The 27,202-nt window shown below is 52.8% G+C and overlaps 1 protein-coding gene across 14 annotated transcripts in view; it reads right to left on the bottom strand.

Annotated features, from left to right (window-relative positions):
* Window positions 1–962: 962 nt before the first annotated feature.
* The window catches only part of PRDM2 (PR/SET domain 2), a 120,026-nt gene continuing 93,786 nt past the window's right edge, over window positions 963–27,202 (bottom strand). For 13 of the 14 annotated variants that reach the window (XM_028487820.2, XM_028487821.2, XM_055083761.1 and 10 more), the window contains 2 exons: window positions 8,534–8,677; window positions 2,978–3,064 (listed from right to left, as the gene is read on the bottom strand). In XM_028487820.2, the coding sequence (XP_028343621.1) occupies window positions 8,557–8,677 (121 nt within the window). In that variant the 3' untranslated portion in view covers window positions 2,978–3,064; window positions 8,534–8,556. Of the gene's footprint in view, window positions 1,254–2,966; window positions 3,065–8,533; window positions 8,678–27,202 lie in introns of those variants that run through there. The other variant, XR_008616935.1, reaches the window with a different exon arrangement.

Here is a 27,202-nt window from a genome sequence, read left to right on the forward strand (position 1 = left end):
TTGGAATCCTCGGATACTGCTGGTGGGAATGTGAAATAGTGCAGCCACTTTGGAAAATGTTGGCAGTTCCTCAAAATGTTAAATATAGATTTACCATGTGACCCACCAATTCCCTCCCAGCAATATACTAAAAAAAAAAAAAAAAAAAAAAAAAAAAAAAAAAAAAAACCACTTATATCCACACAAAAACTTTTGTAGGAATGTTCATGGCAGCATTCTTCTTAATATCCAAAAAGTGGAAAAAACCAAAAATCCATCAACTGAAGAATGAATAAAATGTGGCATATCCAATACAATGGGATATTTGGCCATAAAAAGGAATGAAGTCCCGATACATGCCACAACCGGGATGAACCTTGAAAACATTATGCAAAGTGAAAGAAGCTGGTCACAAAAGACCACATTCTGTATGATTCTATTTATATGAAATATCCAGAATAGGTCAATCTGCAGGGAGAGAAAGCAGATTTGTGGTTGCCAAGGGCTAAGGGCTCGGGCAGAAATAAGAAGTGACTGCTAATGGGTTTGGGGTTTCTTCTGGGGGTGACTGAAAATGTTCTAAAATTGACTGCTGCGGTGATGGTTGCACAACTCTGTGAATATACTAAAAACCAATGATTTGTACACCTAAATGGGTAAATTGTACAGTATGTGAATTCCATCTCAATGAAGCTGTTTAAAGCAAAGAATATGTTTGCAATCACAGGAGGCCTTTCTAGTCTCAGCCAAATGGCTTAACTCACGGGCTGGCGGGTGAGGGAGGGGATGTGAAGGCAGGGTAAGCTTGCTCACCAGGTGGGGTGTTTCCACAGGGGGCTTGCTGGGAACCTTAGGTTTCCCTCATCGCTGGCATGGAGCCTTCAAGGACCCCCAGCCCGCAGACACAGAAGTCACCGAAACACAAGACACGAAACACAGGAACCAAAATGATCACTCCCACGCCTGTTCTTTGCAATCGTGCTTCACACTTTTATTGTTAATTTTCGTTACATGTCCTCTTCTGCAATCCAAACCCACGCTCGGAGACCTTCACTGACCAGGAAACACAGCTTTTTTAAAAAAAAAAAAAACCACCCCCCCATTTTCATGATTAGAACATTCGTGACAGTTTTGCTGACAGTCTGAGTGCTGGAGGCTGACCAGCACGTTCACACGTGCAAAACACAAGTGTTCCCCAGGCCTCACAACGTTTTCCAGAACTCGCCGCTGGCGGAAGGTGACTTTCCAAGCTTGGGGTTCGTGGACCTCCCTCGCTGCTGAAAGGAAAAACACCCTCAAGAACTGAGAGGCTGGGGTACGGCTCACGAGTGTCAACATTGAGGGGACAAAAATCGTCTTGTTAGGATAAGGAACAGCCACAGATTTTCATGCTTGTGAGGGTTAATTTTAGGAGCGGGCCAAAGGATTCCAGTTTGTGAGAATTTAAAACAAACCACGGTTTGTAGCTGGGTGGGAAATAGGAAAACTGTGACGTAGGGCAACGGTCAGCGTTTTTCTGCCCACGTGAGGCTCTCGTGAGACCTTCCTCCTGGACCGTTATCAAATCGCACACTGCAGCCAATCGACCGATTCATTAAATAACACAAGTTATAAAACTTTAAAAATGGGGCATTTACAGTCAGGGACATAAATACATGCTTTTTAAAAGTGTCTACGTACATATTTACAGAGTTGCAAGATCAACCATAGTAGCCCTGAAAAAAAGTCCCTTTTTTTTTTTTTTTTTTTTTTTTTTGCATGACCGCTCGTGAGTACTCTGAAGAGTTCCCTCCTTCCGCTTTGGGTTTGATGTATCACCATCCAAAATGGGGCTGAGAAGACAGCGCCAAAGTGGTCTCAGGCATCCTTGTCTGAGAGTCTGCCCCAAAGGCACAAAACCCAAGACCCTCACTGAACTGGGTCCAAACTCCTAGCTCAGCTCACCCGTTTCTCCGAGACATGGACTGTTCCATCAGAGATGGAGCCAGCTCCATCGTTCCCTGGCAGGCGATGGATGGCCTCTGGAAATCTCTTTTTTTTTCCCCCTAGGCTTTTTAATCCTCCAGCTTATTTTTCATTTCCCAATTTCTGTTTGTTTGTTTCCCTTTTCAGCCAATTTGAGAAGCTCAGACCCTAAAGGTGTTGATGGTCCCACCAAGGGAGGCAGAAAAGCGCACACGGGAGAGCTCCCTGCACCGCCCTCACAGCATCCCGTCCCCTGCCTCTCCCACGGGAGGAGCCAATCTATAAACGGAGACGAGGACGTTCTCCCGGACGGACGCACAGGGCCTGACTGATGAGAATGACAAATCTGGAAACGACTCGAGAGCCAGCGGCTCAGATTACTCAGGCAAAGAAGGAAGTCTTCCAAGTGCAAGGGCCAAGGGGGACGATCAGCAAGGCTCCGAAGTGTCTACACACTACGGATTCCCAGAGACGCTGGGGGCGCGGGAAGGCAGGGGCGGGGCTGGCTGGAAGGGGAACTTGGCCTCTTCCTGAAGGCCTTCCCCGGACGGGGCTGGAGCTGACCCCTGGGCCAGACCCAAGCCCCCGCCGTGGCAAAAGACAACCGGAGAAGCTAAAAGCAGGATCAAGGAGCTCTTGGAAAATTGCATAGTAGGAGGGGCCCCAACCCAACAGGAAGGCTGAGCTGCAGAACACGGGCCAGGGGCTGCACCCAGGTGTCATCCGCGGCGTGCAATCAGCTGCCTTCCTGCCTCCCTGGGGTTCGGGACCCTCATCTGAAGACCACAGGCGCACGCACACGCGCGCGCGCGCGCGCGCGCACACACACTCACTCTCTCTTGCAGGCACGTGGATCTGGATGGAATTGAGCTGCAGAACACGGGCCAGGGGCTGCACCCAGGTGTCATCCGCGGCGTGCAATCAGCTGCCTTCCTGCCTCCCTGGGGTTCGGGACCCTCATCTGAAGACCACAGGCGCACGCACACGCGCGCGCGCGCGCGCGCGCACACACACGCACTCACTCTCTCTTGCAGGCTCGTGGATCTGGAATAGGTCGGTACTCCCTGGAGGCCAGAAGGCCAGTCCCTTTGGCTTCACTGATTCCAGGTCACTTCAGGTGCTGAGGAGAAAAACAAAAGAAAACTAATAATGACGGCTACATATTCAGGGCCTACCCTGGGCCCTTCAACCATGATCCCTCTACTTAATTTTTCTAGTTAAACTGTTTTTGGAAGTATACCACACGTACGGAAGAGTACGGCTTGATGAACTGTTAGTGAACACACCTGTGTAACCGACGCCCGGATGGAGAAACAATTCGACTAATTGTCAGCCCCACCCAGGCCCCCTTCTAGGATATCCACCAACCCTCACCGCGCCCCCCTGCCAGGATAACCACTCTGCCAAACCTCTACCACCATAGATTGATTTTACCCAGTTTTTGACTTAAATAAATGGAATCAATCAATATATATCCTTTGTGTCTGGCTTCTTCTGCATGATGTGTTCGTGAGATGCACCCATTTCGAGCATGTGGTTGCAGTTCTTTCCGTTTCTCTGTTATAGGATTCTAGTGCAGGGTCAGGCCACTTTCATCTGCCTAGTCCCCTGCCCGTGCACAACTGGGTAGCTTCTAGTTTGGGGCCATCATGAGTAATGCCGCTAGAATGTTCTTACGTATGTCTAGAAGACGCATACAGTGCCCACGTGTACGTACTTATGCCGACTGGAAACTCTAGGCGGTGGGGTGTGCATCTATAACATACGAACACGTGGTGCACACGTGTATGCGTTTCTGCTGAGTGTACCCCCAGCGCTGTAACTGTTGGGCCCTGGGGAATGCATAGGTGCAGCTTCAGCAGGTACTGCCAGACAGTTTTCCAAAGTAATTACACTATCACTTCATTTCATGCTAATACTCAAAATGACCCTTGTGGCAGGTGACACAGATCCCCATTTCAAATAGAAGAGACAGAGGCCCAGAGAGGAGAAGTAACTTTTTCAAGGTCAGGCTGACCAGCAGTAGAGGTGGGACTTGAACCCAGGTCAAGCCCCCTCCAGAGCCTGTGTGTGCTCTCTGTCCCGAGGGAGTGGCTTAGCTCACATGCTGCCTCCAAGGAAACCCCAGTCACAGTAGCTGGCACACAGCCAGGCACATGAGTGACTGTTTAATGACATTTGCTGCACTGGGTTGAATATGAGCCTGGAATTGCGCTGGGCCAAGTTCAGGGGCTCAGTTCTCTCACCCAGTGGACCTGGGTCATCATTACTATTACTACTACCACGAACATCTGCTATTACTATTACTACTACTACTACTACTACTACTATCTACTATTATTATTACTACAACTACTACTAATATAATAACTCAGTGAGAATAATAATAATAGCAGAGCTGATCTATGGAAGAGTTATGCAATACTACATACCAGGCACTTTCCTAAGTGCTTCTCATGTACAGTAAGTCCCCTACATACAAACGAGTTCCGTTCCAAGAGCGAGTTCGTAAGTCCAGTTTGTTCCTAAGTCCAACAAAGTTAGCCTAGGTACCCAATTAACACAATCGGCTATACAGTACTGTACTGTAATGGGTTGATAATACTTTTCACACAAATAATACATAAAAAACAAACACACAAAAAAATAAAACATTTTTATTCTCACAGGACAGTACCTTGAAAAGTACAGTAGTACAGCACAACAGCTGGCATTACAGGGGCTGGCATCCAGTGAACAGGCAAGAGTCACTGACTGGAGGACGGAGAGGAGGGGGGCAATGGTAGAGCTGAAGGCTCGTCGGCAATAGGCGTACTGCTGTACTCTATACAGTACTGTACAGTAAAGTACACAAAAGCACAGCCACTTGTAGAGGATGCACGCACGTGACAGTGTACGCCAGACACGTGAACTAACTTACGTGATTGGACATGCGAACGCACCTTCCCATCTTTGAAAGTTCGAAACTTGAAGGTTCACACGTAGGGGACTTAGTGTACTAACCGACGCAATCTTGACAATATTCCCGTGACAGAGGTACAGTCAGTCATCCCTCGCTATCCACAGGGGGACTGGTTTCAGGACCCCATGTATACCCAAATCCACAGATGCTCAAGTCCTTTACATAAAATGGTATAGTATGGTATTATTATTATTATTAACCCACTTTACAGGCGGACGAATTGAAACACAGAGAAGTGAAGTACCTGCCAGGATTACTGGAGCTGGAATTCAACTCTAGAAAGTGTGCTCTTAACCACCACACGGTCAGTTCCAACCCCCAAGACCTCTTGATGGGGCTGGAAAGAGCTGCTTGCAGCGGAGCAGGGTGCCTTTGAGAGAGGGATCCTCGAGCCCGGTGGAGGCCTGCATGTGCCCCGCCCATCTAAGCAGCAGCAGGAGAACAGCGTAGAGACAGGGGCCAGCGGGGAGCGCTCTGCATTCCCCTGGTTTGGTGTGGCTAGTATATGTGAGTTTCCTGTGGGTCACGGGGTGAGATCCAGAAAGGAAGCCATCTTGCCAGCCCCCCACCCGAGAGGCAGCCCTCCAGGAAGGAGACCCCAGCAGCAGGCGCTGTGGCTGGACCACCGGGACTGGAGCTGAGGGGAGGTTGGCAGAGGCTGAGCAGAGGGGAGCTCTCCTATCTCGGAGACCCTCCACACACCCCACTCCTGGGACCCTGTGGGAGGGCCAGCACTGGGAAGTCTGCCCCACGGCCGGCCAGTCTTAGCCAGAGGAGCAGTGACAGCCAAGAGGAGGAGCATGGCAGCGGCCAGACAAGTGAGAGGTGCCAGTCCCTGCCCTGGACCTCCCCTCCTAGACCCTAGGGCAGAAGTCCAGCTGGCCCCTTAGGATGGGAAAGAGACAGAGGCAAAATAGGATATGTGCAATGGGAGTTTGAGGCTGGACTAGGCAACGTGGCACTTTGTTATACCTAAAAGTGAACAGAGAGCTCTGGGCTTTGCCTGAGACATCATGAGAGCACAGAAAAGGGAGGCAGTGGAAGGCGGGTGCTGGAGAAAAGCCAAGCTCCTCTGTGTGGGTCCCTCCCTTGGGTCAGACTGTCCAGTAAGCTGGCCACAGAGCCTCTACCCCGGCAAGGGCAGCAGGATGAACGGCAGTCCTGGGTGCTTTGAGGATGTCATCCTTTCCTCAGAACAAACCCCAGAGCGTGTACAGTGGGCACAGACCGCTTAAAATCCATCATCCATCTGGGCATCAAAAAGCTGATCCCAGGGCTGTCACTTGCCACTCTGTGTCTCAGTTTGCTTCTCTGTAAAGTGAGGGTATCCGCCTACACATCCCTTCCGGTGCTAAAATCCTTTGCCGTGGCATCTCAAAACATCATTTTGGAACTGTGTTAAACGGTGCTGTGGACTGAATTGTGTTCCCCACCACAACTGTACTCTAACCCCCAAAATGATAGTGTTTGGAGATGGGGCCTTTGGGAAGTGACTGGGCTTAAATGAGGTCATGTGGGTGGGGCCCTCATGATGGGATTAGTGCCCTTATGAGAAAAGACACCAGAGCCTCCTCCCTTTGCCATGTGAGGACACAGCTAGAAGGCAGCATCTGCAAGCCAGAAAGAGAGCTCTCACCAGAACCCCACAATGCTGGCACCCCGATCTTGGCCTTCCAGTCTCCAGAACCATAAGAAGTAAATGTCTGTTGCTTAAACCCCCCAGTCTGTGGTATTTTACTGTGGCAGCCCAAGCAGACTAAGACAAATAGTATAAGGTGTTTAAAAAAAAAAAAGAAAAAAGTCATTTTTTAAAATAATAAGTAGCACATACTTATTATACATACAAATTTAAAAATTAGGGAAAAAGTTAAATAAGAGTTTAAGGAGCAATTTTCAGTCACTTTGAAAGTAAACTGTAGAGTTCTGAACATTCACTGTTGGTGAGTGAACAGAAGCTGTGAGCTGCAGATACAAATGAAATTGGGCCTCTATTCATCTGAGCACCCAGCATGCGAAGCTGAGCACATTTGAAACTAAGGGAAAAGAATTCATCTAGGGTCGAGCACGGGCCCCAGGGGAGGGCCTGAATCTGCGAGGCATGCTTACGGCTGAGACTGCAGTGGCCGACAGAGACACCCCGGTCTGGGCAGGAATCAGTCCAGCTGCACCCACCCCTCCCTCAGGCTGCAAAGAACACCTGCTCTGATCTGGAAGCCACACCCTGCCAGCCCATCAGCATGGAAGTCCACGCGGTTGCCGAAAGGATGATCCCAGGACACGCACGGGACCCAGAGTGGGGAACTGCACATCCTGGCTCTGCCTGGCACTCTCCAGAAGACACTAGCCAAGCCTCCTCTCCGGGGCCCAATTCTTCCAGCTGTAAAGTGGGAGGGGGAATGGTCTCCTGGGCCGTCCAGTCCTGAGTACTGCAGCATCCATGGCAACGGTGCTCTGCTGCACTCCAGACTTGGGCTAACCTCCCCTCTCAGGAGCTGGTGCCCAAGAGGTGGGCTCAGTGCCAGCTGCACAGCACAAACTCTCTAGGGAAAGTGGGTTTTATTTCCACTCCCCTCCTGAACGAACCCCTAGAGAAATAAGGCCAATCCCAGAAACCCCACCTGCTGTGGGAGAGAGGAGTGAGCGAGCCATCAAGGAGAGGAGAGGCAGGAGGGAGGAAGGCACAGCACAAAAGACCACAGAGCTTCGGAATTCAGCCCATCTTGCCTTAAACAGCTGCGTTCTCCTTCCAAGTGACCTTGGCCGTGTTAAGCAGGCATCCATCCCCGAATTTGAGTGTGTCCCAGAGCCACGGGGCCACCTGCTAATGCAGATTCTCAGGCCCTGCTCACCAGCATGCTCATTTAGTGAATTGGAGCAGGATCCTGGGGTCTGTACTTTTAACCGGTGCCCCAATCATGCTTGAGATGCTGGTCTCGGGGACACAATGAAAAAAGACATGCCATGTCACCAGCAGGGAAACCCAAGCCTGCTCAAGGTCACTGGCAAAGCCCGGCCCCCCAAGAGGAAAAGTCCAGCATCCATGAATGAATTCAGGTTTCACCATCAGAAAATCTGGAAGGAGACTTCTAGTTCAACATAAATCTAAGTTTTTATACTTTATGAATCAGTATTACTTCCACTTTCAAATACACTGTGGGAGTAGGGACTCCATAACCTTTTCTGCTCTTAAAGGCCGCTGAAGGTCTCAATTAAGTGCTGAGTATTATTATCATTATTATCATTACAATAGCGATCGCTAATACTTAGACTTACTCTCAGTGCTTATCTGTGCCAAGCACTGTTCTAAGTGCTTTCATACGTTTGACGCTTGTAATTCTCACAATCCTATGAAGTAGATACTACTGTCATTCCCATTTTATAGATGGGAAAACTGAGACCCAGAGAGACACAGTAACTTACTGAGGTCCCCCAGCCTGTAAGAGACAAAGCTGGGATTTGAACCAGATGGTCCAGGGTCCACACTCTCAGCCACTATATACCCTCCCTGCAGGAAGGCCCCCTGCCCCACCCAGCACACCCCCTTCTCTCCTGCCCAGCCCACCCCCAAATCCAAGCCCTGCCCCTCGGCCCCCAGAGCCACTGGAGGCTGCTCCACCCTCCGCGTACCTGTCAAGGAGCAGGCGAAGCATCTACTCTTTGAAGAGGGATCCCTGGAACTGGGCTGCAGCTGTGGCCTTGACATTCCTACACTGCCTGGTGATGTACGGGGCAGCTGGTGGAGGACATCGAGATGCCAGGCGGAGACTGTAGCTGTGCGGGGAGAGGAATAACACACAGCGTCACCAGGAGCCCAGCCCAGTGGGTGCCCAGACAGCACCTGGGAGGTCTCGTGCTGGCACCGCCTCTCCAGGCACCTTGAAGACGATGGGACTCGAGCTCTAACAACCGAAGTGACAGTCACCACCCGCCCACCCGCTTCCCTCCACTCGGAGGCGATGGGCCGGCAGAAGCGTCCACAAGCGGGGTTCTGAGACACTGCACCGGGCAGGCCCAGCCTGAGGATCCCCACTGGATGCGCAGGCGAGCCAGGAATGGACCCTGCTGTGCGGATGGCAGCTTCACCGTTTCCCCGCCTGCCTCCCCGGGCACTATGCTCCCCGCAAAGGCATCTGGGGAGGTTCTGGTACCAAGTTACCACCACCGCCTACAGAAGGAAGAGGAAGTAGGTCCGGGTTCCCTCCAGGCTGGAACTCTGCACCTGGCACCTGTTCCGGCCTCACTGTGCGGAGAACTTTCGTGTCAGGGATCTCGGAGCGGGTATAAACCTGGATCCCTTGACCTGGTTTGGTCCTATTTGCTACTACAGCCCATTAAACTGGATTTCTTTTTCAGGAAAGCATTAAATTTTTTTTAAAGATAGACAACCCAGACCATTATTCCTCCCCTTCCTGCATCCAGCTAAGTCGTACTCACCTTCCAGATCCTAGCTGGAATATCACCTCCTCCAGGAAGACTTCCTTCTCTAACTCCTGGATGAGGTGTCCCTCCCGTGGGCTCCCACGGCCCCCCATGCTTGCCCATCACAGCCCCTGTTATGCTGAATCACAATCACAGAATCGTGCATCTGCCTCCCTCAGGAGCTGTGAGATCTCAAGGTCGGGGCCCCTGTCTTGTTCGCTGCTGCATCCCCGGCTTAGCATCACAAAAATAAATATTTGTGGAATAAGAACAGCACATGTGGTGCCCAGAACTGTGCTAAATATTTTACGTATATCAACTATCTTACTCTTCCTACAAGATGGGTTCTCTGTTAGCCCTAATTTACAGACGGGGAAGCAGAGGCAGAGAGTGGTCAAGTAACTTGTCCCGGGTCCCGAGTCTGCCTCTCTAGGTAGAAGAATGGAAGTGAGGTGGGCAGGAAAGCAGGCAGCGCAACCCCTTCTGGGAAGCTCGCCTGCTCCAGGGAGGGAGCAAGAACTGGGGATGGGGTCCGTCTCAAAGCTGAAACATCTGGGTTTCAATTAGTGGTTCTCAACCAGGGCATGGATTTGGCAATATCTGGAGACATTTGGGGTTGTCACATCTGAGGGGAGGGACGCTGCTACCCGGCCTCTGGTGGACAGGGCCAGGGATGCTACTAAACATCTTAAAATGCACAGGACGCCCCCGTGACGATGGATCCGCCCGGATGTTAACAGTGCCGCAGCTGACAAGGTAGCTCTCACACGTACCTACGAGAATAGACGAACGTATAAACAGAACAACGAAGACGGTGCCAGAGGGAAGATTTCTGTTCTCTCCACAGAGGAGATCCCCTCTGAGGTCCTGGCTCTCAGTCATGGCTCAGGACCGCCCCTGCTCGAATTCGTCCCCGACACTGTGCAATCAGTCCTGAGCGAGATTCAAGGCGGAAAACTGAGACGCAAGCCTCGGCGGCAAGCTTGTGCCCCGGATGCACCAGAAGAACCATGGGGTGGCCTGCAGGGGGCACCTCAGGGTGAGCATGACGACGACCCCTCGGCCAGCCCACCCAACGCTGGGAGGGGACAGTCAGCTGCCAGGCTGCCTGGAAGCACGGACGACCTGCACACCTTGTCCGGCTGAGGCATAAGGGACAGTCCTGGCACGTGGCAGGTCCCCCTACACTGTCCCCCTCTCTGGGGCAACGTCTCCGGCAGGATGGAGCAGCTTTGGGGACGAACGGGCTGGCATCCTCAGTTTCCATTTCATTCCTCTCACCAACATCACACATCTATTAAACATTCAAAAACCTAATCAGTCAAACAAAGACAACACCGTGGACCTCCCAGCCCTCTCCAGCTGCCAGACATCTCTGCTCCCCTCTGCCCCGTTCCACCCTCCGGCTCCTGTGGCCGCACAGCCATCTCCACTCGGGAGCAGGCTTTCTCCCCAGTCTTAGTCGTCCACCTGGGTAGAGCGCCAATGGTCAGGGGCAAGGCCCCCCGAAGGCAGGAGCCTCTCGCCACCCCTCACACACTGCCTGGCCCCACGGGGGACAACACAACAGCCGCTGTGATTCCCAAGTGCTCTGTCTGCTGTAATCTCCGGAGTCTACCAGCAGACCAGGAGGTAGGAGGAACAAGCGCTTTCATACCCATTTCACGGATGAGGAAACTGGGGCTCAGACAGATGGAGACTTTCCCGGGGGAGCAGAGCCCAGGTCTTTCAGCTCTACGGGCCACAATTCTGGAGGAGACCCCAAGTCACCACCTGGGTGTTTCCTTTAGGGACTGGGGTGGTGACGTCCAGCAGGACAGCCTCCTTCCTGATTGTGAAACCCTTTCTCTGTCGGAGGACTCTGAGGGCCCAGCAGCTGTCTGAGGCTGAGACGTGAGGTGCTAAGAAACCAGATATTCTCCGACCCTCAGCACAGTTACGCGTAACCCACAAGCACCTTGTGATTCTTGGTTCCCACTCACTGGCTGTGTGACCTTGGCAAGCCATGGACCCTCTCTGAGCTACAGTTTCACCACCCACAAAACGGGAAGAGCAATTTTATTTCACAGGGCTGTTAGGACGATCAAGTCCAACGTCAGCTCGCATGGTGTTTTGATTGTGGCCGCTGTGGGGGCGGGCAGCAGCCATAACCCCCGAGGAGGCAGCACAGCCGTCGGAGACCTGAGCGCCGGGTCCCATCCTCAGACTCACTGGCTGTGTGACCCCGGGAAGGTCCTCCCTGCCTCCCGGCCGCCGAACCTCAGCCTCCTCATCTGTAAAATGGAGACAATCCCTGCAGCCTGCTGATGCAGAGTGGGGCTAAGAAGAGCCCCGGGGGACCAGGATACGAGGGCCCTTTGCCTTCTGAGAAGAATTCGGCACGAGGGGGATATTTCTGGAGGTGTGAGGGCAGGGGCCACCAGCGCAGGGGACCCACCAGGGCCCTGCCGGCTCCGTCCACCTTCCTCCCTCTCTTCTGCCGCCCGGTCTGGTCTCCTGCAAGGCCCCCTCCCCACCCCACCCCACCCCCGCTGGCTCCCCTCCCATCTGTTCCCCTTCCCTAAGGTACAGCGGGGTGTGACACGTCCCTGCTGAAACTCAACCCCAGGCTCCTGGTGGGGACCGGGCTCTTCCACACACAGCCCGGCCCCGCCGACCTCCCAGCCCTCTCGCTCCTTCAGCTCCTGTCTCCCGGGCTCCGCAGGGCTTCCTTCGGCACATGCACGTGGAGCCCTCCTCCCCGTGGCCTCCAGCCCCGGCTACTCACTAGAGTCTGCTGGGGAGGCCCGGGCTGCTGCCGGACCCGTGACGTCAGGACCTCTGGGGTGGCGTCAGCCATGAGCATCTTTAAGCTCCGCAGCGGTTCCAACGTGGGACCAGGGCTGGGAACCAGTGCTCTGCAGATGCTCCCGGGCCCGCCCCCACTGACCTCTCAGCACACACCCCCGCCCCCTCCACGGGCGGTTCCACGTCACCTACGTGATTGCACGGTGCATGTGAGGCCAAGGAACCGAGCTGGGTCTGCTCGTCACAGCAGCCTTAACACCTGATTTTGAAGGCGTGGACAGCAAACCCCCAAAATGTACTGAATGAAGAGGTGAGCGATCCTAGATTCCAGACATCCCGCGGCACAGGCTTCTCAGTCACGGAAATCTGCGCCCATTCGGTGCAGGGGCCAGAACGCGGGCTGAGTGGGCCCCCTCGAGCATCCTTCCTCACAGCCCGGTAAAATGGATAACACCCATGATTCTGAATCCAAGGCATCGAGAAAGGGCTGGACAGTCACTTCTTCACTGTCAGAAACGCTCCACAGTCTGAAGGCACTGAAAGGCAGGGCTGTTCCATTCCTGACCCTTGCGGGTGTCATGTATGTTTCCTCCGGTCCACTCCTGCGGATCCTGCCCTCAAGGCCCCCCACCACAGTCACGGGGCTCCCCCTCCCTCCTCCAAGTTCTTGCTCAAGGGCCTCCTTCTCAGCAAGCCTCCCTCCCAGCTGCCCTATTTGAAATTGCGAACACCCTGCCCTGAAACTCCAGCCTCTAGTCCATTTTTCTGTCTCTCTTGTATCTACTGCACCAACACACTCCGTGTCTCCCTGGCTGTTTGTTTTCCGGCTCCATTGGAGGTGTTTTGTCCCTGACATCCCCCGCACCTAGACCCGTGGCTGGCACACAGTAGGGAGCCTTTCATCATTTGCTGGATGGATGGCGTGTCCACTACCTGCCAGGTGCTTTGCCGAGGAAGCTTTGGTGAATGACACTCACGGAGGTCGTTACCTTTCGCGGTCTGCGTGTGACGCAGTGATGCTTAGGGGGAAAAAAACTCTCATTTGCAGATGCCAGTGCGAGGCCGAGACTGGGGCCTCTGGGTTCCCAGGCCAGCCATGTTCTCGCTCAGCCCCCAGTGGTCTCTGGTAAAGGAGGCATCCGATACACTGAACTACACATGACAAACAAAACTGAAGGAGCAGGCGGGAAGGCCAGGGTCGCGGAGAAGATGGGGAAAGGTGACGGGGAAGGTCCCAGCGTGGGTCCCGAGCAGAGAGAGTGACGCAAGGACCTGGTGAGGATCTAACAGGGTTGGTCTGTCTGCGCGAGCTAATGAGTCACAGGGGAAGGAGGTCAGCACCTCAACGGGAGCTCTCGCCCTCACTGGGCTCTGGGGAGCCGGGGAGAAGGTGACGTCACGGATCAGGGCCCACACCCGGCCTCTCATCTCGGGGTCGTCCCGGGGGCAGGGGATGCTGGGGCCAGGGAGATGAAGTAGTAACAACAGAGACTAAGGAGTGCCTAATAGAAATGAGCAAAGGCTGCCGATCGCTGAATAGACCATTTAATGACACGAGAAGGCAGTTCACAGAGAAACCCGAAGCTGAGGAATATGCAGAGATGCCTGGCCGCCCTACGACTGTCCAAGAGGAGCAGTTAACACAAGAGGCCGCTCTCACGGGGCAGACGGGGGACAGGTGCCGTATGGGTGTTACCCGCAGGTGAGGGGATGAGGACGAGGACACCCCCGCTTCCCTGACACTTGGGCAGGCCGCGCCCACCTGCCCCCACCTCCGGAGAGCATCTTCTCACTTGCCTGGAATGTCAGGGACTAAGAGGTGGCAGCGGGGAGGGTCTCACGGGCTGAGCCAGGCTATCCCTCCGGGCAGCAAAGGGGACATGACCCGATGCGGCCGCTGTGTTGGGCACGGATTGCAGGAGAGCAAAGAACGGAAGTGGGGAGACCAGTTCGTCAAGCAAGAGATGATGGAGGTGGGGGAGGCAGAGGAGTGGAATCAGGACACATTTTGGAACTGGGTGTCAGGGTTGGGGCAGGGCTGAGGCAGTCTAGATGGAGTCCAGGATGGGATAGTTTGTTTGACCGAGAAGGGGGCAGGCGAAGACTTCGTGGGGAGAACCGTTTTGAAAAGATTACATTTGAAACGTTCATTACACACCCAAGGGAGAAATCAAGAGGGCGGGTTAAATGAAACTGATGAATTCGGGACGGGTCAGTATTTAGGGGGGCTGGGCAGGCTCACCCAGGGGAGGGGAGACGGGGGCGGGTCCAGGCACTGAGGATGGAACGCAGAGGGGCAGGGGGTGACGTGAGAGTGGTGTCCACGGCGACACATATTTCAAGGAAGAGGGAGAACTAACAGTGTCCGACGCTGCCGACGCGTGCAGGAAGACAGAGAGAACCAGCCACGGTACTTGGCTGCCTAGAGGCTGCTGGTAACCTGAGTAACAGCAGCTTCCAGGACACGGTGGAGACAAATGCCTGAGAGAAGTGAGTTCAAGAGAGATGGGGAGGAGAGGAACTGCAGCAGGGGCTCAGAGAACCCCACCGAGGAGTTTTTAGGTCAAGGGGAGGGGCTGCCAGCTCGGGGATACACTCTCCAGGGCGCGCGCTCCGGGGCTCCGGGGTCCCTCCCCAGCATGCCCCCTGCCAGGCTGCCTGGGCCTTCTGAGCGGAGACCCTGCCTGCCTCCCCGCCTTCCACCTCTTCCCCTGAATGAGTCAGGAGGGGCCTCGTGGGATGCAACCCCCAGAGCCGGTCAGGCCACAGGGCCGCCGCGGCGTCTTCCGTAACTCTACAAATTCTGAGAGAGCAAATCATCTGAAGCTGGTGTCTGATGGTCAGCACTTTTGCAGGAGGCAAGGGAGAGGCAAAGGGCGGGCGTGCGAGCCGACGTCAAGGCGAGACAAGCTGAGATGATACTGACGCTCCCTGGAGGTGGGTGAAGGCCCAGGTGGGAGCTCGCGGGAGCCGCCTCCTGCTTCCTGGCACCTGCCACTGCCAGGAATGGTCGGCATCCACCTTCTGCTCCAGGGAGGCCCCTTGCACTCAAATGGGACTCCCAGGCTGGGAGTCGGGGGTGGGAGTAGTGATACAGCCCTGGGATGCAGGAGCCCGGACTTCAGCCCCTGAACCACCGATAACGTGCTGCGTGGCCTCTGAAAAATGCCACCACCTCTCTGAGCCAGGGTGGTCTTGCTTGCAAAATGAGGATGTCAAACGAGGGGAAAAAAAAAGGTAATAGCATCATTTACATAGGTGCCTGCTATACCCCGGGGAGTTCACTGCAGGCGCTTCACTCCCGGAAGCGAGACAGTGATCACCTGCACCTCACGGAGGGGGAGACGGAGGCTCAGAGAGGTGAGGAGGCCCACGTGCACACTCTTATCAGCCAATAGGGTGCGGCCAAGATCTGAACCCAAGACCACCTGACACCAAAGCCTGGGCCCCCTCCCAGACACAGTCCCTGTAGTGATGGGGATCAAAAAGCTCTGTTCAATATTCCAAAAAGCCCGAAGGGGTGGCCGTCTGCCCACAGAACAGTCACACAAGCCACCCACGGAGCCAGGAAGCAGTTCCGGGTGGAACCACATCAGCTCGGAGGAGCCCTGGCAGGGGGTCTCCAACGCTGACGCTCACGGGGATCCCCTGGAGACCTGAAAACAATCCCCGCGCCTGCGCTCCACTCCTCAGCCCTACAGAGTCTGACGTAGCTGGTGTGGAGTCCAGGCGCTGGGAATTTTAAAAGCCAACTTTGAGAGCCACTGGTCTGGATCCACCTACTCAAAGTGCGGTCCGCGGACCAGCATCGGCAGTCCCCGGGGGCTTGTTAGCAATACAGCTACTCAGCCCCCACCCGACCTCCTGAGTCAGAATCTGCGTTTTAACAAAGATCCCTGGAGAGGCACCTGTGCACTGAAATTGGGGGAGCGTGGGGCTGGGAGAAACCTTCAGCAGGGTCAGGTGCAGGCAGCGTGCTAGGTGGTGGCCCGGTTCTGAAGTCCGGGGCAGGACCCCGTCCGTGCCTAGTGAAGTTTTATAGGGAAAGCCTTGGCAATGTGCGGGCTGAGGGGAGGGCAACGAAAGTGGTCCTTGAGGGACGGGGCAGAGGTTCGAAGCCACCGGCCTGGGCGGTCGCTGTGTTCCTCAGCTAACGCAGGAAGGGTCAGCATCGCGGGCCCCGGTAGCTTAGGTGGTTTTTCCATTTAATGTTCCCTTAACCACGTGAGATGGCTTATTGTGCCCTCTTATGGCCGAGGGGACAGTTGCACAGGGAGGTGAAGTAACTCCTTTTAGGTCGCAGAGAGGCGTGAATAGAAAGGAAAGAGGGAAAGGAAGAAAAGAAGGCAGGATTCACAGGGATCTGACCCCAGAGCCGAAGCCTGCTCCGCAGATAGTTTCCTTCCCTCTCATCAGCCCTGAGGGAGGCTCCTGGTTGGCCCCCGAGCATCCAAAAGACCAATCACATACCTTCCTCCTGGGGCTTTTACGCCAGGTTCTTAGGTCTTCATGAGTTCCCCAAACCTGTTTGGCTTGAACTCCAAACACCAAGCATGTGACAGCTCGTGACACAAGCCGGTCAACAGGAAGGCTGGCCTGGCCCGCGATGACCTTGGCCAAAGGAAGTTTCCCAGCAGGGAGATCCCAGCCGGGGCTGTTTCCAGCCCTGCCAGGACAGGCGAGGGGCAGGGGACCCCAGAGGCCAAGCAAGCAGCGCTTCACTCTCGGACGAGGACAACGAACCAGAGTGAGGTGGTCACCTGCTCAAGGTCACACAGCAAGTTGCTCTTGGGAAGGAGTGGGGGGGACATGCCTGGTCACACTGCTTTTGGGGGGACACTGATGATGGAGAGGAAGGGCAGTGAGGGGCCCCCATGGACTTGGGCAAAAGCAACCCTGGGGGGAAGGTGCCCTTCTCAGCATGGCCCAGGCGAGGAGGGCACTTCCAGCTCTGTCCCCGCCTCCACCTGCCTGCCTCTCACTGGGGACTCGACCCTGGAGAGCACAGGGTGACTCTATTCACTTCTCACCCACCTGCCCACCTGCCACCAGGCCTGGCACCAGGAGGTGCTCAGAGAAGGTTCCCTGAACAATAAGTGGCAAACCAGGAGCCGGGCTCCCAATGCAGCCCAAGCCCAACGGTGCCCGGCTGTGTCTCTCCAAGACCAAATCATCCAAGGCGGCAGCTTCCCGTTAGGTTACTCTCACCACCCAAGGGCCCGCTCACACCAGGGTCCCCGACAGACCCTCCCCGCTCCACTTGGTGCAGAGGGTCACGTCTGGAGGACGTCACACCTGCAGGAGAAGTCACAGCCTGTGAGGTACAAACTGGGGGTGAGGAGTCCTGGCTGGAGGAAGGAGTGACTCCCTCAGGCAGACCCAGCTCTGCCCCTGGCTGTGTCTCCGCCCCTCACTGCCCTTCTCCCTGGGAATCACTGGGTTCTAGCCCAGATGCTGGCTGGCCCTTCTCTTTCCCTCCAACTGAGCCGAAACAGTCTGCTTTCTTCAAAAGGAAACTTCTAAGAACAGGGGGGAAGCCAAAAAGAAAATAGAAACAAATACAAGCGTGACAAGACCGATGGACGCATAGAAAACAGATTCCAACTTGGGACAGAAAGGGTCTGATGGGTCTCCCACGAAGTTCAGATGGGAAAGCTCTTTTAAATGACAAAATTCTATCAGGACACTAAGATTTAATTATTACAAACACTCCATCTTTTAACGTTGTCTTAGGCCAAAGAAGTTAAGCTCCAGGCACAAACCCCTGCACGGTTTGGAGGTGCTGGGACTGAGAGTCTCAGAAGCCCTATGAGGCATCTGCCCTGATCACAGGACTTCTAGAACTTGATGTCTGGTGCCCCTCCAAGGAGGCCAGCGAGAAGAGGTGGCTGCCTTGATGGAAAGCCTTGTGGGAGCTCAGGGGGCTCTTTGCTACCCAAGGCGTCTAGACCAGTCTGTCCTGGGAGGCCTGGGCGTGCCTGCCTGGCAGGGCATCCCAGACGCAGGGCTGGCACAGCTACGCGAAAGACACACTTGCTATGCGCCTGAACCGGATGTGAGTCAGCGGGTGACAAGGCTGACCAAAGGGCTGGGGCGCCGTGGGCTGTGGGCCTGGAAGCCTCTTCCTCGAGGATGCAGGGGATCGGATAGAGAGGCTGCCCCTGCACCTTCTCCCCATCCCTGCCCTGAGATCCCCAAAGCCCTCACCCTGAATTCCAGCTGACCCTCAAACAGGCTGTCAGGTGGTCATGGCTGGGACAGTTCACCCTTCTTTTTTTAGCAGAGCGGGCGACAGAGGTGGCCTGTAGATGCTAAATGACCTGGACCCAGGTCGCCTGATTCCACCCTGGGCTGCTCGGGCCTCACCAGGATCTTGCAGTCCTTTAGGTTTGGAAACCGCTCACTTGCAGAGGCCTCTCAAACAGGCTCCCTCCCTGCAGGGGACAGACGCTGCCCGGCCAGACACTCCTGGGGAACCCACCGACTCACAGCCACGCGGTGGCAGACGTGGAATGAAACCCCTCTTAATTTTCCTTCCTCGTTACCAGCATTTCCCAAACCAGGTTTGGTGTAAGTTCCGCCCAGATGTTGCACGGGTCGTCCTTGTTACCAGGCGCATCACAGCAGCTAGCGTTTCCGTGCTGACTGCATGTGGAGCACGGTGCCCACTGCCTGACATGGAATAACAAATGGAGTCTCCACAAGACCCCTATGAGATGGGTACTGCTGCAGTTGACGCATGAGGAACAAAGGCACAGAGAGGTTCGGCAGCTTGTGCAACAACACACAGCTGGCAAGAAGCAGAGAGAGGATGGAAGCCAGAGCCATTTATTTACTCCAGAGCACGGGCTCACGCAGTGAGACACGTCTCTGCAGGACTCCCGAGAGTTGCATGTGCCCACAGGCAGTGTAAATTCCCACGAAGAGGACACAGGCTGTCATTTACCCCATTTATCTGATAACCGTGCATATTGACCGACTGCTCCGTGCCAGGTACCGCGGGGCACGGTGGAGTGCCGAGCAGACGTGATCTCTGAAGGCACAATGACAATTCTGCAAGGGGGTGGCGAGGGCGACGCTGAGCCTCAGGGGGTGCCCTTTAAGCACGCAGAAGTTTTGGTTTTTTAATTTAGTCTTTCTGGACAGAAAATTTCTAAGATCAGCCATATGAAGCAACGTGTCCTGAATCTGATTTAGCATTCTCTTTGGGAGCCAGATTTCCAACTCTGCACACGTAGTACACGTGGCGTCATGTGCCGACAGGGAGAGGTGTCCTCCGGCCTATTAAGGTGAGCCAGCCCTTCTTGTCCACATGCTAAACAAGACCGGGCATTCCCGTGATTATCAGTACTGATCCATCAAGCACCTGTTATACACCTGAGCCCGTGCTAGGCGCTGGGGATATAGCAGTAAAGCAAACAGATCTGGTCTCTAGAACACTGGGGCAGTGTGTTCTAGAAGGGGAAGGTAGTTACTTGCATAATACATAAATAAATACAAAATTACAAAGTGTGATTAGCAGGAAGGAAGAAAAACAGGCTACCAGAGCTCAGAACAAGGGACTTGATGGCAGAAACACCGTGTAAACAGTGTGTGTGCGTGTGTGTGTGTGTGTGTGTGTGTATTCGTGTTCTGTGGAACATATGGAACACATTTTGGGATTGGCTTCACTTTACCATGTTGTCCTTTGCTTTACTTCATTTGGGGGTGGGAGGGACGGGAAGGAAAAGAAAAGCAGAGAACGTGTAACTTACTTTACCCCCAGAAAGAAAAGAGACAGGATTTCTAGAAGGGGTCATTTCTGTCTCCGAAGGCCACTCCTCGGGGATGGAGAGGGCATTGTTACCACCTACCCTCACCCCCAAATCTCTCCCGCCCTCTCTGTTGTGCCTGAGTCTCAAGGCAAGTTATACACAAGGGGATTTGGGGAGTTTGCAAATGGGAACAGGACTGGGGTAAGAGTGCATCGAGTCTCTTCCTCAGGCCTTTTTCTGAACCGTGAACAACAGATCTGGTTACACGGGGTCTCTTACTTGTTACAGGAAGCTGGTCTGAGAGTTTGTGAGCAGCTGAGGACCAGCCTTGCATTCTCCTGGGGTCTCCCCTTGGCTTGCTGCAGATGGTTTTTCAGGTGGAAACAGCCCACCACCTGGAGGAGTGGGAGCAAAGTCGGGGACGACTGTGGTGTGTCTACCTGGGTAAGTCAAGGGGGCCATTTCCAGCAGCGCTGCAGGCCCCCAAACATTCTACGATGGTGAAGAGGAAAGCTACTCAGAAGTGCAAAGCACAGACTGCCTACTCAAGTCCAGGGGAGGAGCCTTCAGCCCACGAAGGTCCCCTCCATCCGACGTCACAGCTGTCCCATTCACACCTCAGCCCAGGACACTGCCAAGGCTCTTCCAAATCTCTCCAGCCTCTCACACTAGAGCTCCCCCAGCCTCAATTCTTGGGCTGCTTCTCTTTAGCTGTACTCACTCCCTTGGGGAGGCCAACCTCATGGTTTTCAGTATCATGTGCCCTCTGCAGACTCCCAAATTCACATTTCCACCTGGGTCCCTTCTTCTGAAACTCAAACCTGTGTATTCAACTACCCTCCCCATGAGTGTCTGATGGCAGCCCAAGCTTAACACACCCCCAAACTGAATTTCCAGCACACACGTACCCCACAAACTGGCTCCATCACCTCATCACTGAATGGCAACTCCATCCGTCTGGGTGAGGAGGCAGAAACATGTCATCATCATCCTTGATTTCTCTCTTTCATCCAATCCTCAGCAAATCTTGTGGCTCTACCCTCAAAAGACATCCAGAAGTCCACGCTACTCACCAACCCCACTGCTACACTCCAGTCCAACTACCATCATTTCTCACCTGGGTTACTGTGTTCACCTTCTAGTCTGTATTTCTATTCTTGGGCCCGTTCAGCCTACTCTTAACACATCAGCCAGAGTGATTCTTTTAAAAGGCAAGTCATACCATATTATTCCGCCCCCTCAAAACCCTGCAATGAATCGCACTCACTCGGGATAAAAGCCAAGTCTTCCCAAGGGCTGCAAGAGCCAATATAAATTGGCCCCTCGTTACCTCCCTGACCTCATCTCCTAGTCCTCTCCCCGACCTGGCTCCCCTGAGCACACCAGGGATGCATCCACCTCAGGACCTTTGCACTTGCCATTCCCTCTAAGCGTTTTCATCCCGTGTCCACAGGGTTGCTTCCCCTCTCCCTCCCCCACCACCCCCATTTCTCTCTCTCTCTCTCTCTCTCTCTCTCTCTATATATATATATACATAGTCTCTTTAAAGCCAGGCTACATTTACATGGTAGCCCCCATTTCCACGTTCGTAGTCTCTACTCCCCCTTCCCTGTTTTACTTCTCTCCACAGCATTCACCATCTGACATTCTATATAGTTACGTGCTTGTTCATTTTCAGTCTCCCCCCACTAGGATGTGAGTTCCATGAGGGTGGGGAACTGCTGTCAGTTTTGCTCACTGCTACATCCTCCCGGAACAGTGGCTGGCCCGTGACAGCAGGCGCTGGTCCCACGGTGAGTGTATGGATGAATAAATGAGTGAAGGAAGGGTCAAGATCTACAGTCTTTCTGGACTAAATCACACCCAGAATGCATCATCTAGTTACTGTTTTCCACTTGTTTCAAGTGGGGCAAGAAGTGAAGAAATTTTTAAGAGCGATGTAAGTGCAAAATGTTTCTATGTCTTTATGTGAATTTTTCATTGTTTCTCACCCCCACCTAACCGGACAGCAGTTTTTAAGCAAATTACTATGAGCCTTTCTACGCATTCAACGTGTTTTTCATAAACAACTCTGTTCATATTTCATCAGTTTGGATATTTAATTAACTCATACACGTAAAATAACAAATACTGGCATATTTGTTATGTTTATCATAAACATGGTTACGTTATTATTATTAAACGTTATTAAAATAGTGTCATAAACAGGTTTGGGAACAAATACAACTGCCTTTTGGCTGCATTTAACTTGACTGCAGGGCACCGAAGGGCACGGGTATTCCCTGTGTCACTGGGGGAGTGAGGGGCGTCCATGAATATGGCAGGTTGGCTCAACGAAAATCAACTGGGCCTCGACTGTATTTCATTTTATCCACAGTTGGTATTCTAACAACAGTTCAGAAAGATTTCTGGTACCACCCCACCCTCCCAGGCCCTGTCCTCTGCAGAATTGCTCTCACGCCAATTATTCCTTAGGCCATGGTGAACACGCGGACTCGATGGTTGGGTGAATGTGTAAATGGGAGACCTCTGCGTCTCCTTCGTCAAAGGCTTGCGTGCGGCCCTTTGACTCCGTCGGCTGGATCCCATTACGCAGCAGCTCTGACTCACGGGCGCGATGGAGAAACCGCCCAGGTGAGTGAGATGTGCCGTGAGTCCAGTTTGGGCAACAGCCTTGTTCGGCACAGCCCAGTCAAGTGCGTGTGGCATCGTGAAATCAATCAGCGTTTAGGCTCCAAGAGGGAGGCGTTCCTCATTTTGAGCAAAAATAAGAACACACGGAAGGGAAGCCATCCACGGCCATGTATTTGGGAGGCTCTACGAGAGAGGACTCCTTAGTAGATGTCAGGAAGCACAGCTGGAGACAGAGGGAGGATGACCCTATTTTCAGAGCCAAAAACTGGGGGAAAGGATTTAAAAATGTGAAGGAGTATTTGGATTGTCCTACCTCACGAAGTTCAGGATGCTCGGTTATAATCGCAGACAGGCCGTGTGTGCACCGGTGTGGACGGGAGCAGGGGGCGGGAGGTGTGGAGATGTAATTTCACCAATACCTTTGGTTAACGAGCTGTAGCGCACAATTCCCTTCTGGTCTCTGTCGGGTTTATTGACGGGCTTTCACTTCGCATTCTTAACCTTGAGGACCGTGCCCCCAGGCCGCAATCCTTTAAGACCAATTGTAATTAACTATCCACCAAACAACCGAGTCTTTCCTTTCAACCTGATTTTAATTGATCATTTACTTATCCAAGTGATGCTCTCCATTCAGCTGCTAACAATTAATTCCCCCCCAAATACACATTTTAAGCCCTAAAGTCATAAGGTGGGATCAGATCAGAGGTCACTGAAGTGGAGCGGTAGCTTTGGCTCCATTATTCCTGGAGGTTTCTTCCTTTCTTTTTATTCCACAGATACTAAGTACCTACTGTGTGCTGGCTGCTGCAGGAGGTGCTGGGGTAAGAGTGAACGCACACCAGCAGGGCACTGTGCGATACCAGGCTTGTCCTAGTGAATGACCTAAGGTCATATATTCCCCTCAAAAAGATACACAAAGAGCAACAATGGACAAGGCAGGGAATCCTCAAGTCCACCTTGGCTCTGACACTCAGAAGTGACCCTAACTCTTGAGCGACCCTGGCTCATCTGTCACAGCATGGTTATATACAAGCGAAGTGTTCTGAGAATTGAAAAATGTTATGAATATATGAAAGAGATTGTTAATAAGCAAAGGAAAATAATTTTAAATGAAGACCGGAAGCAAATAAAAATGATGGTATGTGGTGACACCATGTCATTTTTCTCCCCCCCTTATAAGAACCATAAGGGAACTCTGACGTCTGGGTAAGACCCATTGGAGAAGCTGATAAAAACGAAGATTTCACAGACCCACTCCCAGAGGTGATGGTTTAGTAGCTCTGAAATTCTTAAGAAGCCTCCCAGGTGGTTTTTTGATGCAGGTGGTCCACGAACATCCTGGTGAGATAATCCAAACTAGGGTCCCTTCACACACCTGGGAACACAGGCAGGGAATGTACTTCCTCACCCTGAAATTAACAATACCTACTAGACCAGCAAACTACTCTCCCCTCTAAGCACCCGCCCAACATGATTCAGGACATCACCTTAGTACAACACCTGCTGCTAGCTGGCACCAATGGGCTGTATCTGTAGTTTTTTAGTTTTAAGGACATAGAAACGCATCGGAGTCTACACGTCAATTATAGTATCTGACAGCAATTTATTTAGGTGCATCAAAAGAGCTGGCTCCTGCGTGAAGGCAAAGTTAACATAGACTTCTCACCAGACTCACTCGTAAAATTCATTCAAAGGAGCCTAAACGTGAATGAAGAAGACAGGAGGATAAAACACCTATAAGCTATGCATTGGCTATAAGAGAAATTCTAAAAAACTTCTGGAGGAATACCGTGAACGAAAGAGGAAAATCCAAGCCACGATCAGGTCCAGCAGCCTGGGAGGCAAGTACTGGGATGGAACCAGCCTCCAGGCATATCCTTACAGATTTAAGCACTTTCGAGCACTTGGCACCAAATAAAATATTTATCCCCAATACAGATTACAGGACAGAGGTTATCGGGGAAAGCGAAGCAGACTCTTCTGTCTCAGAATTAAGGTGCTTCCCCGGGCGACAAACCTTTGCTGAGGAAGCAACTGTGTCCATCATCACGCAAACTTTCCTTTCATTCTCTCCACACGTAGAACATGTGCTTTGGGAGCTTAAAAGCGAGCGAGCAGTCTATCCATGTGCGTAACACTGAACTCGCCCCTCTCTGCAGTGCACTTTGCTTACAAGGGAGGTCCCTGGGTGTTCTCAGGCCCTAGCGCTTCTTTACTTATGTATCACATCGACAGGACCCCTCCCTGGCTTCCTAGCTCACAGATGATTATCAGAAGCCTATCAGAAGGCTGCCAGGGAGTACAGACAGTATCCATAAATAATAGATGAAAAAGGAGATGGTAAGAAGTACACCCTTCTCCAAAATTACTTAAGCCACATCTCAAGCTTCTGGATCCTGTATGCCTGAACTCCGAGGGCGTCGCTTCGCCACAACAAAGTATGAATTGACGGTCACCTTGAGCCTTCCAGGAAAGGTGAAATTATGTCCCGTGTACTTTTTAAAAGCAAGGGAAGTAGCAGATACGTGAGACCCCAGACAGCAAACGCCTGTGCAACAGAGCCATTGCCCTTCCTGCATCCAAGGCGGACACCGGGCACTCGGCCCGGCCTGTGTCCCCGAAGGGGACCCTGCCTGGGAATCCAGCTCACAGCACCCCCCAGGCAGCTGCTTCCCCTTGCACAAATGGAAACCGACTTGCCAACCACGGCTTGGAAAGACTGCTATGAAAACAGAAAAAAAAAAAAAAAAAAAGAACAAAAAAGTTCACACCAGGGAACAAGGTTTAATGCTCTGGATGAGTCAGTACCTGGATCTGCTCCCTTCCTAACAAAGCTGGTACGTGAGCACACTGGCCTGGCTGAAACCATTCCGTGTGGTCTCCCAAGAACTTACAAATTGGACTCGACCAGGAAGGACCAAGACGGGTGTTCACCTCCGGCATACGTTTTGATTCCTTCGGATTAGCTGGTGCTTCCCCGGACAACCGCGTACTAACAGGCCACATCTCCCCGCTTCTTAAAGGTGGTGAACCAGGCACGAACTCACTCCCAGATCTGTGGGTGAGATGCAGAAGAGACTCCCAATTCAGAAATGGAGCCAGACTGCTGGACTCGTTTCCGGGCTCCTCTTTCACTAGCTAGGACCTCCAGCAAATTCCTTAACCTCTGTGCTGCACTTTCCCCATCTGCAAAATGGGAGAACATAAAAGTATTTTATTTCATAGGGCTGTTGCAATGATTAAATGGGGCAGTATGTGTAAAGCCCTGAAAACAGTGGCTAGTAAGAGCTTTAAAACATCAGTGACCATTCGTATATTATTATTTCAATGAACTGGGGTCCCTTGTTTAAGTGGTCGTGGTTTCAAAGAGCTAAGGAAGTGTCTTCTTCTGAACCTAGCTTTAAAAATTTACCTTTTGACTTTGAAATTCAAAACCGAGAGAAATAAAGTTATATGGAAAGACGGCACAATAAGAATTAGGAAAGATGGCAGAATAAGAATTCATCATCTCTTTTTCTTGTTGTGATTTGAAAAATGATTTCCTGTTTTATGGCTCATTCTCACCCGATGGGAGAAAGGGAGCGCTGCGGTCGGCACATGAACAGCACAGGCCTGGCTGAAACACAGCAAAGGGCCCTGGGGTTACTGCCAGCAGAACCAGGACTCGGGGATGCTCGAGCTCCTCCTCTCTGGGCGGAGGCAAGAGACGATGCAGGAACGTTCCGGCCACTGTGATCTGTGCGACCACGAAATCTCATACGTGGCAAAAGTCAGCTCTGAGCAGCAGACGTAACTGTCAATCAGATTCACACGGAGGCTCAAGAGGACGCCTCTCAATAGTAACAGCAGCACGTGCTAGGGCAGGCACATCTGCAGTCTTCACAACCGTCCTTCCTGGTCAGACAGATTGTTACTGACATTCACGGAAAGGAAAGCCGGGGCTCGGAGAGGTTAAGTAACTTGCCCAATATCACAAAGCTAGTAAGTGGGAAAGCCAGGATTCAAATATTCTATTCAGCGAGTTACCACCTGAGCGGCTACTACGTGGCAGGCACCGCGCGAGATGTTGGAAATGCAGCAGTGAACAAAACGAAGTTCCCGCCCAGGGAGAACCTTCATCCTAGGAGGGGGGACATTTAACAAACCTCCCTCACAAGTCGAGAACAGAACGTACGGATGAGTGAAGCCCCTCCAAGCACGGGAGAGCAGTGAGGCGATGCAGAGGGGACCAACAAGGGCAGTCCTTCAGATCGGATGGTCGGGATAGACGGGTGATCAGCGGCTCCGGGTGTGGGGCCAATCAGCGCCCTTACCTACAGCCCAATGCCTGAAATGAAGTCACAGCAAAACCCTGAGGGGCTCCCAGGAGGCCAGGCACCCTCAGGTGCCCCAGGCTCGTTCACCTCGCCTGGGCCCAGGCGGAGGGCTAAGACCATCCTGGAAGCCTTTGGGAGTGTTTCTAAAATTCTGAAAAACAGCTCTATTCTCCCCAAAGACAGTAACCACCATTCTCTGAAACTAGCATAAACTGAGGTTTGTGATTTTCCATGAAGGAATCTTGCTTTTCCTCCTGGGCCTTTGAACACATGAGCAGTTTCTTCTGCAGCCTCTTCCAGAAGTTCCTCAGCGATCGTCACCGTCCACGTTCTGGCTCTTTCCACCGGGGACAGATACCACACCCTGTCGGTTTCCTCAGCGGGGC

The sequence above is a fragment of the Physeter macrocephalus genome, chromosome 3 (assembly GCF_002837175.3).
Source record: "Physeter macrocephalus isolate SW-GA chromosome 3, ASM283717v5, whole genome shotgun sequence".
Taxonomy (NCBI): domain Eukaryota; kingdom Metazoa; phylum Chordata; class Mammalia; order Artiodactyla; family Physeteridae; genus Physeter; species Physeter macrocephalus.